The sequence below is a fragment of the Mirounga leonina genome, unplaced genomic scaffold (genome assembly GCF_011800145.1).
Source record: "Mirounga leonina isolate KUSES-001 unplaced genomic scaffold, KU_Mleo_1.0 Mir_165, whole genome shotgun sequence".
In the NCBI taxonomy this organism is placed as follows: Eukaryota; Metazoa; Chordata; class Mammalia; order Carnivora; family Phocidae; genus Mirounga; species Mirounga leonina.
Genome location: NW_023270415.1, coordinates 24,666,497 through 24,682,654, shown reverse-complemented (window position 1 = coordinate 24,682,654; position 16,158 = coordinate 24,666,497). Strand labels below are relative to the sequence as shown.

Here is a 16,158-nt window from a genome sequence, read left to right as displayed (position 1 = left end):
TATCCGTTCATCAGTCACTGGACACTTGGGCTGTTTCCATATTTTGGATATTGTAGATAATGCTGCAGTTTTTCAATGTAAATATTTACTTTTTTATTCATTGAGCTTAAGTGTGGAATTGCTAAAAGTATATCATATTTTTATTATGTGTATTTGATGTTTGTAAGTGACTTTGTTGAATATCTGATTCTTAAATTCAAAAGACAGCTTAATCTGATGATACAAAAAGGTATACATACTAGCCATATGCCTGAAAAATTACCTATATGATTAGGAATTAACTTATGTATATGGATGTGAATATTTCTGTTAGCATGAAAACATGACCCTTTGTATTACATTTCATTAACATCTTCATATTTTCATCCATACTATAGATTTCTCTTAATAGGGGAATTTAAAGACAGCACCTTATAATCCAGGAGCAAATATATAAATAGTGAATATAGTGTAAGACTGAAGACATAAACATCTAACCTTCCCAAAGGAGCTTTATGATGAGATACACCACCTACTGGAATCAGAGTATATCAGGGCCCATTATAAGTATGTTTTGTCTCAAGCTCCATATGGCCTTGTTGTTTTATACCTCAGAGCCTGCTCTACCCTGCTGCCTTGTGACCCATATGTCAGTCTTTCCTCCGTCCTAAGACAAAATTCCAGGGCTCAACTCAGATTAAGTAATACAAGATACTGCTTTCCTCTCAATACACTACCCTTCTAACCCATGAAGTGGGTTTCTTTCTCTCTCCCACTCTCCATTATCACAATGTAATACATAATTAAAACTATTATCCTCACTCTAAAAATTGTACTTCCTTACTTGGTTTAGAATCTCCTACCCTACCTAGTAAAACACAAGTGTTGTGGCAAATTAGAAAATCAAGACATTCTGATATGAATACGTAAAGAATAACAATATTAATCAGTGAAATATTTGGCATAAACAATATGAAAGGTATGACTAAATACTAATTTATTCATTGCATTAATTTGACTTTTGTGTCTTTACTGTGGTGTTTTTCCCTTTTCTGAGTAGACAACAGAATTATATATCACTTGATTTTCCATGGGTATTCAATATTATTGCTTTTTGTTTTGCTTGCAAATGCAGGGAAAATAAAATCAATTAGGTTCTCATTTGCTTTGTTAATTGTAAGACAAAAATAGCATTCAGTTTCTATTTGATGATTAGAATAATGGCCAAGGCTAGAAATATGGATGGTAAGTTGAATATTCATAATCTATAACTCAACAAAAGAGAATTAGCTATATGAAAAATATACATATCATAAAAGTAATCTTTGAAACCAAGTGAACATATAACAAAACTATTTTGAAAAAACAATATTGTCTTGGTATTTGTCATTTTCATGCCTATCCCGTTAGGTAGCTGCAAAAGAACCCCTTTAATGATCAAGAGCCATATGTTATTTTTTTTTTTTTTAAGATTTATTTATTTATTTAGGGGGAGAGAGAGAGCACAGTGGGGCAGGTAGAGGGAGAGGGAGAGAGAAACTCAAGCAGACTGCACTGAGTGTGGAGCCCCACATGGGGCTCAATCTCATGACCCTGAGATCATGATGATTATGACCTGAGCCAAAAATCAAGAGTTCGACGTTTAACTGACTGTGCCGCCCAGGCACCCCACAGCAATATGTTATTCTTAAAGCTGCCACTCATTTTAATGATAAAATTGTGTGTATTTAAATAAATTGTGAGTCAGTAATTGTTATAAGGAAAATATGGCATCTTGTAGCTAAATATCTTTAATATCTAACTTCTGCTTATTTTATTCTTTCCAATTACCACAGTATGCTTTGATTTTAACTGAAATCTGTTTTCTCTAAAAAGATTATAGAATTAATACTTGTAGAGAGTTCATATTGATTATCCAGTTACTTTTATTGATCTTACAGGCAGAATAGTATCTTGATCTATTACATTCAACAACACCAAAATATCTACAACTCTGATGTCAATATCAATAATCACTAAAAATCAAGCAAACATTTACAACTATCTGCAATTAAGAGAAATCGATTCAAAAGGCATGTAATTGCAATAACAATAAAATAGTACTTATGTATTAAGTCATACATAGTCAACCTAAATTTAGTACCTCAGGCATTTTTATAATTTTTATATTTATACAAACCTTGGAAAGTGAGGAGCATACTGGTCAGTCACCAATGATTGTGAAAAAAATAGACAAAAGTGCTTATCTTGCTAACAGTATGTTTAGCCTGACATTGTGTGATACTGTTATCCCTTCCAAAGCATTAGAAATCAATACTACATGTGCCTCAAGCTTTTTTACAGATGAATGATCTGATCAAGATGCCCTCATTTCAGAAACTAAGGTCATTAATGTTTATCTTCACTTGAGCCATTTTAGAAAGCTTGCTGATCCTAATGCCCAATCTCAGACTACTGTGTGAACAGCGACATCTAGTGGGCATTATGATCCCAAACATTTTATAAGTCTAAACGCAAGGGTATCTATGAAACAAGTGAAATCATTATGATGTATCATCTTTAATATTGACACAGGCATATTTCCAATGAAACTATATCAGAAGATTACACTTCCTGGTAGACTTTCTCTGACTCAGTAATAAAATTTAAGAAAAGCCAGCACTGGGCTTCTAATCTTTATTCTTAACAACCTTTCCATAGGTAAATACCCTTTGTAGATTTTTATAAAAATCCAATTTTTTTCTCTTCATGTCCGAATTCTGGCTTCTAAAAGGGTGATATAAAGATCTCTGAAATAATAATCAGTTTTGTGGCTCTTTTAGGAACATGAATTGGAATGTCCCAGCAATAAACAAATCCAGCCAGTCTCTATGACAATGCACTGAGGGGCAGTATTAAGTAAGACATTAGAAAAGCTGCCAGTCTGTTAATTATTGTTGTATTGAGTTGACACTGAGATGTTATTAATTTTTGTAAACAAGGAATATCCATTTCAAGATTTTCTAAAACAACTGATTCATGAAATGGAATTATAGACTCATTTTACCATCAAAAAGTCATTTCTTAAGTATGACTGTTTCCTGTGAATGAAAAAGTCAGTACATTCTTTGGCTGTTTTGCATAGCCAATCTGAGGCAATCCAAACAAGCTTTTGTTGTTTGCTGGAACCTCAGCTCATCATTCTCTATACATACTTCCAGCCAGAGATCTAAAACTATCCCCCAACTCCCTTCAGGCGAGCTCCAGGGAAACTGTATCTTCCTGTCACCATGAACATTTTTTCCTGAGCACAAACTGTATGATGCAGTTCCATGGTTGTTCGTGGGACACACTGGGATTGTCCCTCCAGATGGACTGAGGTACCCCCTGAAATGCCTAGACATACCTAAATGAATATAAGTGGACATCACTATCAACTTATTTCATTTCCCCTAAATTAATTTCCATGGGCTAAGACTAGACCTTTCTCTTTCTCTTTAACCTTTTAAGTCCTTGTTAATGACAATAAACAGATGCAAGGTCCAGGCAACAGGTTTTTTTTTTTTTTTTTTTTTTTAACACACCAGCCTCTTCATATACAGAATGGGCATATTTAATACTTCCAGATCATTAAAATACCCACTTCCCAGCCACATGCCATGTTAGTGATTAACTGGGATATTCACCTGACTTCCATTTGTGTGCTAAAAAGGGCTGTAGAAGCCAAGACCCCCAGTGACTGGACACAAAAGTCCAAAGGAGTGATAGCTCACAGGCACCATCCAACTGGGGAACAGTGAGGAAAAGAAAGGAACCATTTTATAGCACTTAAGATTTTCATGTAAATGCTAGGCAGACACGTTCCAGTGGGCATTTCACGCCCAAGTATATAAGCAGCTAATCTTATTAAAACAATGAGTGTGATTCAAATGCATTTAAAATTAATACTAAGGCCAGATGAGGTGCTGTAAGTGTAAAGCCCAGAATTTTCTCCAGTCCACTCCCACCAGTAAGTCCCCAGTCCTCTTTCCAAGGTCTTAAGTATAGGAGGATATGTGGGCAGTGGCTACAAGTAGTGTAATGCTTACTAAGGGGACAGGCGGCCATGAGTGACATTGGAGGCACCTGGAGGTTGCCTTCTACTGCTCTGCACTATATGGACTTCATTTTCCCTCTTTTCCCTCTCCCTGTTCCCTTTGTCTCTTATTTCTGCCTGAATCTAACAATGATTGTGTGAAGCACTGTTGTGCCCCGCTGCTGTCTGAACCCAGGTTGTGAAACAAAGATGATTTCTGAATTCCAGTGGAAAATGTTGCTAACTGCTCAACACTCAGCACATCCAGATCATCTCAGATGAAGAGATATGGGCAATCACAGATTATTACTGTCTGCTCATAGTAAGAACCTCCTCACACAAAATAATTCAGAACTTGAGCTGGCATTCTGAGTTAAAGGTCTAATTAATTCTGTCAGCATGTCCATAGCTTGACCTTGCACATGTCTTAAGGATGGATTAGTTCAGGTTTGCAAATAAGTAATTTCAAAGTTACCAGCCCACAAAAACATTTTCATTACCTCCTCTCCCCACAAAACTACCCAAAGAGTAAAGTAAATTATACTTTTTACTAGTTGCCCAGGGCCATTCCTCCCTGGGCCTGGAAGAGTATACAAGGGTCTGGTTGAATGGTCGGATGAGTGGCCACCACTAGATCCCTACAAGCCTAGAAATAATTTGGCCTGGGTCTAAGTGCTAATATCATGCTGCCAAGTCTCTTTCTGAAAAGCGTAAACGCAAAATATCCCATCCCTGCAAGCAAACCAACCACAAGGGTGGTGCCAAGAACTTTGGGGGCCCTTTTCTTGGCCACCCGGAATGCTGTTGGCAGCACTGCAGAGATTAATATATTGTTGACATGTCCTAAAACCTTGTTAAATGTTTTCCTCTTCAAGACACGTTCGTAATAGGTTTCCAAGTTTGGTCGCTTTCCATTTCCCCAGTTTCTCCTCGCAAACCCCAGGAACTTCAGTCGGTGCAATGTGACAGCAAGAGAGACGTCTGCCAGGGTGAAGGATTCTCCGCAGAGCCAAGGCTGACGGCCCTCTTCTAATCAGAGAGAGGGACATGGAGAATTAGGGGCAAGAGCTATACAGATCGACTCTAGCCGGCAGCTTTTGTCTCGGTCCTGAGGGCAAGTGTGAGTACGGCAAATGATGAAGGCCATGGTACATTTTCGTGACAATCATACCCAGTGAGTAATTTTATCCTAAGACAAAGTCCATGCCAGTGTATCCCAAGCTAAGGGAGATTTGCTTGACATCTGTCAGCCACCTAACCCTGGGTGAGACTGGAGCCACCTGAGCTCAAAGTTGGTCTTTGATATTGAAAAAGGATTCTGAGGAGTTGAGAGCCTCCAAGCCAGAGGAGTCAACAGATCTCTCCTCTTGGCTTAGGAAAACAGCAGGTGAGCTTTAGGAAAATCCATAAAATTGGGCCTGAAATGTCACTCAGTGATTGCCACTCCTAGTTACTTATGTAAAGCAGACGAAAGTTCCTGTTGTGAGACAAGTTTCATGTAACACAGTCTTCAACTTTGTTGCCAATTAGAATAGCGCAAATGGTCCATGTGCATGCACCTGGGCAATGGCTGGATAGTGCAGCTAGGTTCACAGGTACAATACTGGGATGCTCACCAGCCAGCCTGCAGATATACACAGGCCAGCCATCTTAGACTTCACATTGGAAGTGTTCTCCCTGCCTAGGGAAAAAAACTAGAAGGAGCTTTCAAGCAATTACTCAGGTTATTCAACCAAATGAACTACTGTGATTACAAATGTGTCAAACGGGCTAAGTAGGAACCTCTCAACCATCACTTTAAATTGTGCAGAAAAATCCTCCACCAGTCACATTTCACATAGACACAGACTGGGTTACCATTAGACACCTGGGTTTTGCTGAGTTCGGTATTATTGTTGCCATGATAATTTAAACTGCCCGTGAGTAAAAATAATAAAAAACAGACTACAGAATGTTTCTGGTAAAATCTTAGAATATTCCCATAAATATGCCTGGTATCCAGCAAAAGAGAATGAAAACACACACACACACACACACATACACACAAATGAGAACCTACCTGGGGTTTCTTCATTTCTTCTTTGCAACTCAGTTTCAACCTGATCCAAGACTTTCTCCAATTCATCAAGAATTTTCTTCAAATATTTGACATTGTCATGGTCAAGCAGCTTTGACTAATTAGCAAAAATAACTAAATAGGTTATTTATGCCTGCAAAAAACAATCAATACAGAGCAAAGCAGATATAAACTCTTCTAGAATTGGAGCCTCTTTATCCAAGGCAATGAGGAGATACAGAATAATGTTAAAGCCAAAGCAAACCTGAGGGAAAATGCTCTGGCTGAGAGAATACTCCATGGGCCAGACCCACTGGTCTACTGGCAACTCCTGTGGGACCAGATGACCAGAGATGGCCAAGAATACAAGGGGCACAAAGAGACTCCTCTCAACCCCCAATGAATGAATGGAACTTCAGCAACTTTTGAGGAATGAAAAACTGAAGGGCCAGGCCTGAGGGAGAAATCTGAATGCGGTGAGTTAAAGACCAAGTGGAAAGTAAGGAGTGCTGTGCGTGCAGGCATTTCTTTTGAGCAGCTCCCTTAGCTAAGATAAGATAAAGGAAAATGGGAAGTTGAGGAGGGTGTGGAGTGTTGATATTTGCTACATTTTTAATATGGGGGAAGCCTGTGTGTGTTCTCGGGCCCTGAGGAAAGAATCACCAGAAAGGGAAAGGCTGACTGTAACAGACGAAGCAAAGTCCTGCTCCTTAGGAGGCAGACAAGTCAGAATGGATTAACTCAAGATGGATTAAAGACTTGAACATAAGACCTAAAACCATAAAACTCCTAGAAGAAAACAGAAGTGGTAAGCTTCACGATGTAGGTCTTGGCAATAATTTTTTTAATCTGACACCAAAAACAAAAGCAACAAAAGCAGAAGTAAACAGGTGGGACTACATCAAACTAAAAAGTTTCTGCACAATAGAGGAAACCAAAAACAAAATGAAAAGGCAGCCTATTAAATAGGAGAAAATACTTTCAAATTATGTATCTGATAAGGGGCTAACAGCATCCAAAATATATAAAGAACTCCTACAACACAATAGCAAAAAAACAATCTGATTTTAAAATGTGCAGAGGATCTGAATTGAAGACATATAGAAGACATATAGATGGCCAACAGGTACATAAAAGGATGCTCAATATCACTCATCATCAGGGAAATGCAAATCAAAACCACAATGAGATATCACCTCACAGCTGTTAAAATGGCTATGATCAAAAAGGCAAGAAATAAGTGTTGGCAAAGATGTGGAGAAAAGGGAACAATCATGCACTACTAGTGGGAATGTAAACTGTGCAGCCACAATGGAAAACAGTATCGAGGTTCCTCAAAAAATTACAAATAGAACCACCATGTGTTCCAGCAATGCCACTTCTGGGTATTTACCCAAAGAAAATGAAAACACTAACTCAAAAAGATAATATGCACTCCCATGTTCATTGCAGCTTCATTTATAATATCCAAGACTTAAGTGTCCATCGATGGATGAATGAATAGATGTGGTAATATATACACAATGGAATATTATTCAACCATAAAAAATAATGAAATTTTACCATTTGCACCAACAAAAATAGACCTCGAGGGAATTATGCTAAGTGAAATAGGTCAGACAAAGACATATACTGTAGGATCTCTCTTATATGTGGAATCTAAAAACAACAACAACAACAAAACAAAAACCAAGCTCATAGAGAACAGACTGGTGGTTGCCAGAGGTGGGGATTGGAGGTGGAGGAAATGGGTGAAAGGTAAGAAGAAAAAAAATGAGAGAAGGGAGGGGAGTATAATAGAGGAACAAACTTGCCAATTGCCTGCCCTATTGGTATTAAAGTCCTAAAGGTCTAGCTAGGCCTTGAAGTGGCAGAAAACCTGAAATGACAGATTCCTAGTATGTATTATGAACTTGCTTTTTCATTTTACAACTTGCCTTGACAATCAGCATGAGCAATATCTGCCTTTTAAGCAACTGTCATTAGGTTTGAATATCAAATCTAATAAAGAAAAATTCTTTCTAAAAGCACAGCGTAAGCCAAAGGTAGCGTGCACTGGTGATTTGCAAATATTTAAGAGATGTTCTAGAAATAGTGAAACTTTACAAAAAGTAGAACATTTAATACAAACAGTGGATGTCAATGGAGGACAGCCTGGTTTACTTACTTTAAGTCGCTTCTGTTTTGCGATGTATGCCTCTTGTAAATCTGGGTTTTCTTCAGCAAGTTTTTTCAGTTCAGATTCTGTGTTACCAATTTGGCCTGATAATAAAATCATTTTTGAAATAGGAAATTATTTCCTCCCTTCTAGACAAGAAACAAGGAGAAGCTAGGAAACTCCATGGTAGAGCATGAGCTCTGGGGTTTATGCCCTGTCTCTGCCTTAGACTTACCCTCTCTGTGCCTCAGTTTCCTCAGACTCAAAATGGAACTATCAGAGTATCTGCTGCATAAGCTAAGGATTAAATGTGAGACATCCAGGAAAGCACTTAGAGCAAGGCCCAGCACGTCAGAAGAGCTCAGTGCACAGTGGTTGTTCTACCTTTCAATACCTTTCAAGTTTTTGTTAATGGACTTCTATATGAAGAGAAGAAAAAAAGGCTTATTTAAAAAAAAAAAATTAACTCCAGGTGATAGAAGTATATTCAGACCACCTGTTTCACATCATATGAGTACTTCTGAAGAGAAGAAGGAGGAACAAGAAGGTAAAGCGGGAAGAGGAGGGAGGGGATGGAAGAGGAGAGAAAGAGAAGAATCAAAAGGAAAGAAAAATAGCATAAGAGAATTATAAAGGTGAGATATGATGTAATGGAAAGAATGTCGTTTCTAGAATTAGAAGATCTGGGTTTGAGTGTCCCTGGTCAAACACGCCCCGAGTCTGACCACGGCCACCTTCTCTTACTTTCTCATCCCAATCACCTGTGCCGTAAAACACACTTCCTCTTCCACATCCCAAGCACTGACCATCTCTGTCCTCAGAAAAGGAGAGAGTTGAATATCACAACTCAATCTTAATAAATCTCAAATCACTAAATTTAGAGGTAGACTAATGGTTAGACAGCCTGTAGTCCAGCTCCCTCACATAATGAAACAAAAATTAAGGACCAGAAATGTGAACTCAGTTACCCATAATCCCCAGCAGATTCCAGATTTCATGATTCTTAGTCCATCTCCTATGAGAACATGTTAGGTTCTTTACTTTTCCACAGGCTATTCTTGAGTTTTACTCAAGCTTGGCCCTCAAGGCCAAGAGCTGGAAAATCAGCTCCTAGAGACAATAAATGTCCAGCCGAATAGCTGAAGCACAGATTAATCTGACTGGTGCATGGATTGATCTGTAACATGAACATCCATGAAGCAAACTCAACAACACAACACTGCCCCCGAGTCTTCATGAGATATGCCCAGTCTCAAAAATGAATTAAAAGAACTTTGAGACAAAATTCCAAGTCTTTAAGATTGTTACATACTGCGAATCCGTGTGGTTGCATAAGCTGGGATCATGGAGTCCACAGTGAGCTCAGGATGTAAAATGCAGCCATGGGTATAGGCATCCATTGGCAAGGAGTCCAGCAGTTCTCGATAATGTTGTACCCGTGGGTAATACATGCTTCCTTTATCAGGCATTAACCTGGGGGTTTTTTCTAAAAACATACACATAAACATTAAAGGAAAAGTTACAAATGAGAGGTTACATCCAAAAGCAAAATGAAAAACCCAAACCCCCTTATCAGTGTTTTCAATATTACATCAAGGCATTTAAAAGATGATATCTCCCCAGCCCAGACATTCAAAATTTGAAATGGACTGATGTACCAGACTAGATCCCAAACCATGATCACACTGAAATTCTCTCACTTCTCTACCTTACAAATTGCTACTGAACCCGCAAGGCCCAGTTATTTATGCCAACTCCTCTAAGGAACATTCCCTAACCTCCTACAACCAATATCTGATTGGGTCAGGTGTGCCTTCCTCTGTACCTGCAAAAATACCTTTGTACATACACCATCATAGCCTTATCACCTTAACTGGTTGGTTGTATCTTTTTGCCCTATGCGCTTCTTCAGGGCAGCGAGCCTGTGATTCACTGTCTCTCATAATGTCTCATACATTTTAGGATATTGATAAAGGTTGGATAGGTGAATGAAAGCTCATTATGAAAAGATAATCAGAGACCACTCTTTCCTAGGTTCCAATTAATACCAAGAGTGACCCTTTTGATGTTATGTGAATGTGCACTGACAGTCTTCACAGATTCACCATGAATTTCTAATATTTTGTGTCTAGAAAGTGGGTTCTACATAAATCCTCAGTTTGCTGGTTAAACCCTAGACTCTAGACTACTTGAGGGCAGGGATCATGCACTGTTCTGTTGAGTTCCCAGTGCCTAATATAAGATTTGGCTCACAGTAGGTGTTCAGTAAATTTCAATCAATGAATATATTCCAAATTTCTAGTTGTCATAGAATATTTGAGCTGGCGAAGCTCTGTAGTAGTTAACAAGGACACTGAGAGAGGCTGAGGTATTCTCCTAAGATACCACAGCTAATTAAAGGCAGAACAAGAACTAAAATCACTGATTCCTAAAGCAGTGCCCTGCTTTATAACATCATTGTAACATCTTCAAAGGGGTTACATTTCAGAGACTATCCAAGAAGAATAACAATGAACCACATGATCCAAAGATCAGGACTATGTCCCTTCAGAAACACTTCCTAATTCTGACTCTCAAACTGCTCCGGAAAAATGCCAATGAGCTTATTCCAACAAGTGAAAAGAATAGCCTCAATCTTATTCATTTATTTCTTAGTTTGGGCTATTTAATTTAGAATCCTTTTGAGCATCCCACACTCATTCATAAGTGTTGACAATTCAGAATTGGTTGCAGAGCATTTCAGACAAGATCTCATAATGCTATAATACAAGTGGAACAAGTTTTCTAAGCCAACAGACTATTTCTGACTCTAAGAAAAAATAAGATGGATTACTCCTCAAACCAGTGGGCAAAAACCTAATTCCCTGCTGGGGAGTCCAATTCTGAAGTCTGCATTGGAATAACTGAGAATGAAGCAGCCACATACTACTTGTCAACAGTGGATTTACCCAACTACAACACACTTCCTTGCTGACCTTTCAGGATCTCAGTATTATCGGTAGGATCCTAACCAATGCCTGGTAGACATTTCCATGAGGACAACAGACTGGAGTCCTTCTACAGTCCTTGAAATACTAAAGAGTTCTTAACCTTTTGTGTGCCACTGAGCTCTTCTCAAAATAATGTCCTTAAACATACAAGACATAGGATTGCAAAAGAAATTGATTATATTGAATATGTTTATCAAATTAATTTTAGATTATAAAATATTAATATGGGTGCCTTTTAGTAATACATTAATAAGATCTAGCAGCAGGTCTAATAACTACCATAATTTCAAAGTAGCTATAAGCATAAGTTATTTTTAAGATAACTGCCATAACCTGATACGCTATGAACATATCTGTGATTTCTATTGGTAACAATGTCACAGGCACTCCTGATATTGCTGTGGTTTATGCCTACATTGGAAATGAAATGAAGTAATAAGTTTCTGTTGGAAATAAGATACAATTTTTTTCCCCTCTAGGATCTCAAATCTCCTGAATTCTATTCATAGACCACTAAGAGCAACAGTTCTCAAAGTGTGGTCTAAGAATCCCTGGGCTTTCCCTAGACACTCTCAGGGGGTCCACAGAGTTAAAGCTATTTGTACAGTAATGCTACAGTGTTCATTGCTTTTTCACTTATTCTCCCTCAAGAACACAGCAGAGTTTTTCAGAGGCTACAGGACATGTGATGGTTCTAGCACTCTGACAGTTAATGACATGTGGGCTTGTGTATTCGTGTGCTTTAAATTTTTTTGTTTTAATTTCTAATTCGGCAAATATTGATAGATATACCCCATAAAAGGTCCCTGATGTTCTCAATAATTTTTATGATAAAGGGGCCCAGAAACCAAAAAGTTTAAGAACCACTGCTCTGGGGGTCCAAAAACCTCAAGTTAATAACCAAAAATGGTACAACATTTTAAAATGCTTCCCAGTAGTTAAGTTTATGGCCACTGGCTCAGGCTACTTTCTGGTGCCAGGCCTGGGGCTTGTCTTCAGAAGAGGATACCACTTCCTTCTGGGAAACTGAATAAGAGCAGGAAAAACACTGTCTGGTAATTGCTTTCTGGGGAAGTTCCATCTGGCTAAGCCCAAATTCTTCAAAGGAAGATAAATGTTTAAATCCACGAAAATAATTTTCTTCTACTCAGGACACTATTACTACGTAACTCTCTCCTATAACACTTTGTCAGCCAGAGCATAAGATACCCACTGAAGCGAAGTTCTTATCCAGCCTCACTGTCTCTCTTCCAGCACCTCCATGGCAACACCTGCAATGTGCTGTCACTGTCCTCTCAACACCAGAGCACAATAGTGTCCACTGCCTCTGGAAACGGGGGTTTTCAAAACGCAATGGGGAATTTCCTTTGAATTTTATACAGACCTTCCCTCTCACTCTCATTCTATTTTATTTCCCAATCCTTCCATAAAGTATTTTTGTTGTAATACGCACAAAAAAAAAAAAAAAGAGAGAGAAAGAGAGAAAGAAAGAAAAGAGAAAAGAAAAGAGGAATGCCTGGGTGGCTCAGTCAGTTAAGCGTCTGCCTTTGTCTCAGGTCATGATCCCAGGGTCCTGGGATCCAGCCCCCCCCCCGCATCTTGCTCAACAGGGAGCCTGCTTTTCCCTCTGCCTGCCGCTCCCCCTTCTTGTGCTCTCTCTCTCTCTCTGATAAATAAAATTTTTTTAAAAAGAAAAAAGAAAAAGGGGCACCTGGTTGGCTCAGTCAGTAGAGTGTGCAACTCTTGATCTTGGGGTCATGGGTTTGAGCCCCACATTGGGTGTAGAGATTATTTAAAAAAAAAAAAAAAGGCTGTTCTTGGTATTCTACCTCAGGAGTGAAAAAGCAGTAGAAGGCTTACAGAGGAAGGGCACAGAATCAGAAGACTTTTAAGAAGCAAGCACTGAAAAGAGTTTCCAGCATTAGGGAATAGGGTTGCTATATTGGAAACCAGGGTAAGTGACTAAGCTGGAAGAATAAATAAAAATAAATAAGTAAATTGGCAGAAGACCAGACTTTCTAGAAGAACTGAATAGGAGACAAGGCAGGTCTTGTACTGCACCTAAATTAGGCAAGTGCAGATAGGCATAAAGCAGAAAGATGTGATAATAAGAGAAAACTAGTTTTTTAAAACCAGAAAGAAAAGATACAATAAAAGCATTCTGCAGCTATTTAACAGGGACAAACAGCTCCATACTGTCTCCAGTCCCTGCATTGCTCAGTAGAATAACAATGACCTGGAGCCATTAAAAAAAAAAAATCAGTTTCCCCAAAAGCAAAAAATTTAAAGAATGTAGGAGCTTATAGGCATAAGATTCCATTATTTTCCTACATTGACTGCTCTGATTTCCCATGTTCCCTAGTGATGGCAGATAAAGAAGGCATAATTATGCCCTGTTTTCAAGAAAGACTCCCTCCCCCCACAGGTCTATTTGAATAACTTTCAGCTCTTCCTTATTATTATTAATTCAATGAAAACAGACTTCATTCCTATCTTTATCCCCTTGTGGATTTTTTATTTTACTTAGATCACTTAGTGATAACATTGGTGTATATGATAATATGCATCAGGTAGTTGAATGAAACTGTACCCTTCAACTAGTCAAACACCACCCTATTAAAAAAATATATAATAAAAATGGTAAATAAGTTAAGACTTAAAGCAAAAGTTATGGTTACAAACTGACTACAGTTCAAAGCTGTCACAACTGTAGAACTGGAACGATCAAATCTAAACACAGATGAGAAAAAAAAATGGTGTCAAATTATAGAAGTTCATTATATGCAGCCATGATTTTCTGAGAAAGACAAATTTATAGCATTTTTTTCAATAAATTTTATACCTTAAATGGTATTATACTTAAGACTTTGAACAGAAACATTTGTAATTGAGGGGCAAAACTTCTTTATCAGACAGTTTGTTCCAATCATTGTTAACACATAATATGGAATTAGAAACTTTACATTTTAACACCCCGACCTGTCCACTAAAATTGGACAAAGAGTAAAAAAAAAAAAAAGGTAACTTTTTAAGTCACTTTATTGGCACAATCATGAGTTTTAAATGCTCATTTTCTTCTTCCTTACCACATACCATATTTTCTCTGCACTTGGTTAGAAACTTTGTGCTAATCTATAATTTTAGTAGATGTGCTAAAAGACATATAAAGTTATCCAACTATATATGAGGCTTTTATTAATAGACAAAAATTGGAAAAATTGGAAATTTTTACCTAAATAACTGCATTTTTAATGTAACAGTGACTTCAGAATTAATGTTTTTAAAATGAGTTGATTTTCAATAGATATTGACAAAATCTTATCCACAAAATATATTTCCTAATGAGACTTACATATAATACTTTAATATCATATCAGAATACTTTATTTCCAAACTAAATCCTATTTCCTAAGAATAAACGAGGTATATATAAACCAAAGACATGGGTCATGATCTTCAGAGAACTCCTATATTACCAAAATTCTGTATTCACCATATGACATCCTTGATTCCAGATTACCACTGAGTCATTTGGCAGTAATAAATAGTTGTAGTTATTTCAGACCCACTTTTTTTATTATCTAGTGGCCAAATTAAATTCACTGAAAGAGGTTATGAGTAGTATAAGAAATATCTAGATTTTAAAATCTATATTAGTGCATATATTCATTTGTTACATCCACTATTCCTGAGTTTCCCTAGTTTGCTTAGTATCACACCTCATCTAGTTTAATCAATTGCATGCTTTAACATATCTACTCTTCATTATAAGCCTGAAGAGAAAAAGGTGTCACATATATGAAAAGGAGTCAGTAAAACTGAGTAGTTATAATAGCATATGCATGTATTAAAGACAGATTTGGTATTATCAAGTTTACAGAATGAAACTATCTTTGAAGATTAGTAAGCTTCTAATGATTAGGGATCTTTGAAATATCTCAGGTCCTTGTACCAATTAACACCCAAAAAATAGCTATTAAAAGAATGAATAAAGAGATTGTTCTTTGCCAGCCGTTGGTTGAGCACCCATAATTGAGTACTTTTAAATTCTTCTTTTGACCCAAATTGTGACCTCAGGAATACCACTGATGTCTACATCAGTACTGCTTTCAAAAAAAAAAAAAAAATCAAGGGGTGCCTGGCTGGCTCAGTCAGAGGTTCTCATGACTCTTGATCTCGGCATCATGAGTTCGAGCCCCACATTGGATGTAACAACTACTTAAATAAAAATAAAATTTTTTTAAAAATCAAGCATAGCCATCATCCAATTTAGAAATTAATTTTTTTTAGGCTAAGACTTGAAGAGGATTGCCTTCGCTACCAAGTTTCTAACCCCAAACTACCAATTATTTAATGGACTTATCCCAAAAGCATAAGGATGTAAATACTGATTACACACAAATGTTGAGAAATGTCTACAGGTCAGCAAAACCATTTTTAATATAATCCCCAGCTGGTAAACTAACAAGGGATGGCAAATAACAGCAAAGGAGATACCAGTTGACTACACTCTATTTTTTACACAAATTAATACACTTAAAGTCCCCTATTATAATCATGGGCAACTAACTATACGTCTCGTGAAATCCATTCACTTATTATTCTAATTTGTAAATGTTCCTCAAATTTCCACACATAATTGGACAAAATGTTGCATGTTCTGACCAGTTCACAATTTGCCATGTTCTAGATAGAAGCTATACTTTTAAAACCACTTGAGATCCTACCAGCCTTTTATTATTAGCTTTAATCAATAACTTTTTAGCAAGCCAGGTCTCCCGTCCTTCATTAACGCAGCTGATTTTTTTTTAATTCACATACTACATTTAGCCTTATTAAATTTTATCTTCATTATTTTTCCATTTTATTGTCCTATGACAAGCACTTCACAAACTAGTCATTATTTTAACTATCCCAGCTT

General features: G+C 37.4%; 1 protein-coding gene across 11 annotated transcripts in view; it reads right to left on the bottom strand.

Annotated features, from left to right (window-relative positions):
* Positions 1-1,875: 1,875 nt before the first annotated feature.
* The window catches only part of GDAP1 (ganglioside induced differentiation associated protein 1), a 45,522-nt gene continuing 31,239 nt past the window's right edge, over positions 1,876-16,158 (bottom strand). For all 11 annotated transcript variants that reach the window (XM_035011379.1, XM_035011377.1, XM_035011378.1 and 8 more), the window contains 4 exons: positions 9,560-9,733; positions 8,257-8,351; positions 6,093-6,207; positions 1,876-5,062 (listed from right to left, as the gene is read on the bottom strand). In XM_035011379.1, coding sequence (XP_034867270.1) covers positions 4,680-5,062; positions 6,093-6,207; positions 8,257-8,351; positions 9,560-9,733 — 767 coding nt within the window. In that variant the 3' untranslated portion in view covers positions 1,876-4,679. The remainder of the gene's footprint in view (positions 5,063-6,092; positions 6,208-8,256; positions 8,352-9,559; positions 9,734-16,158) is intronic.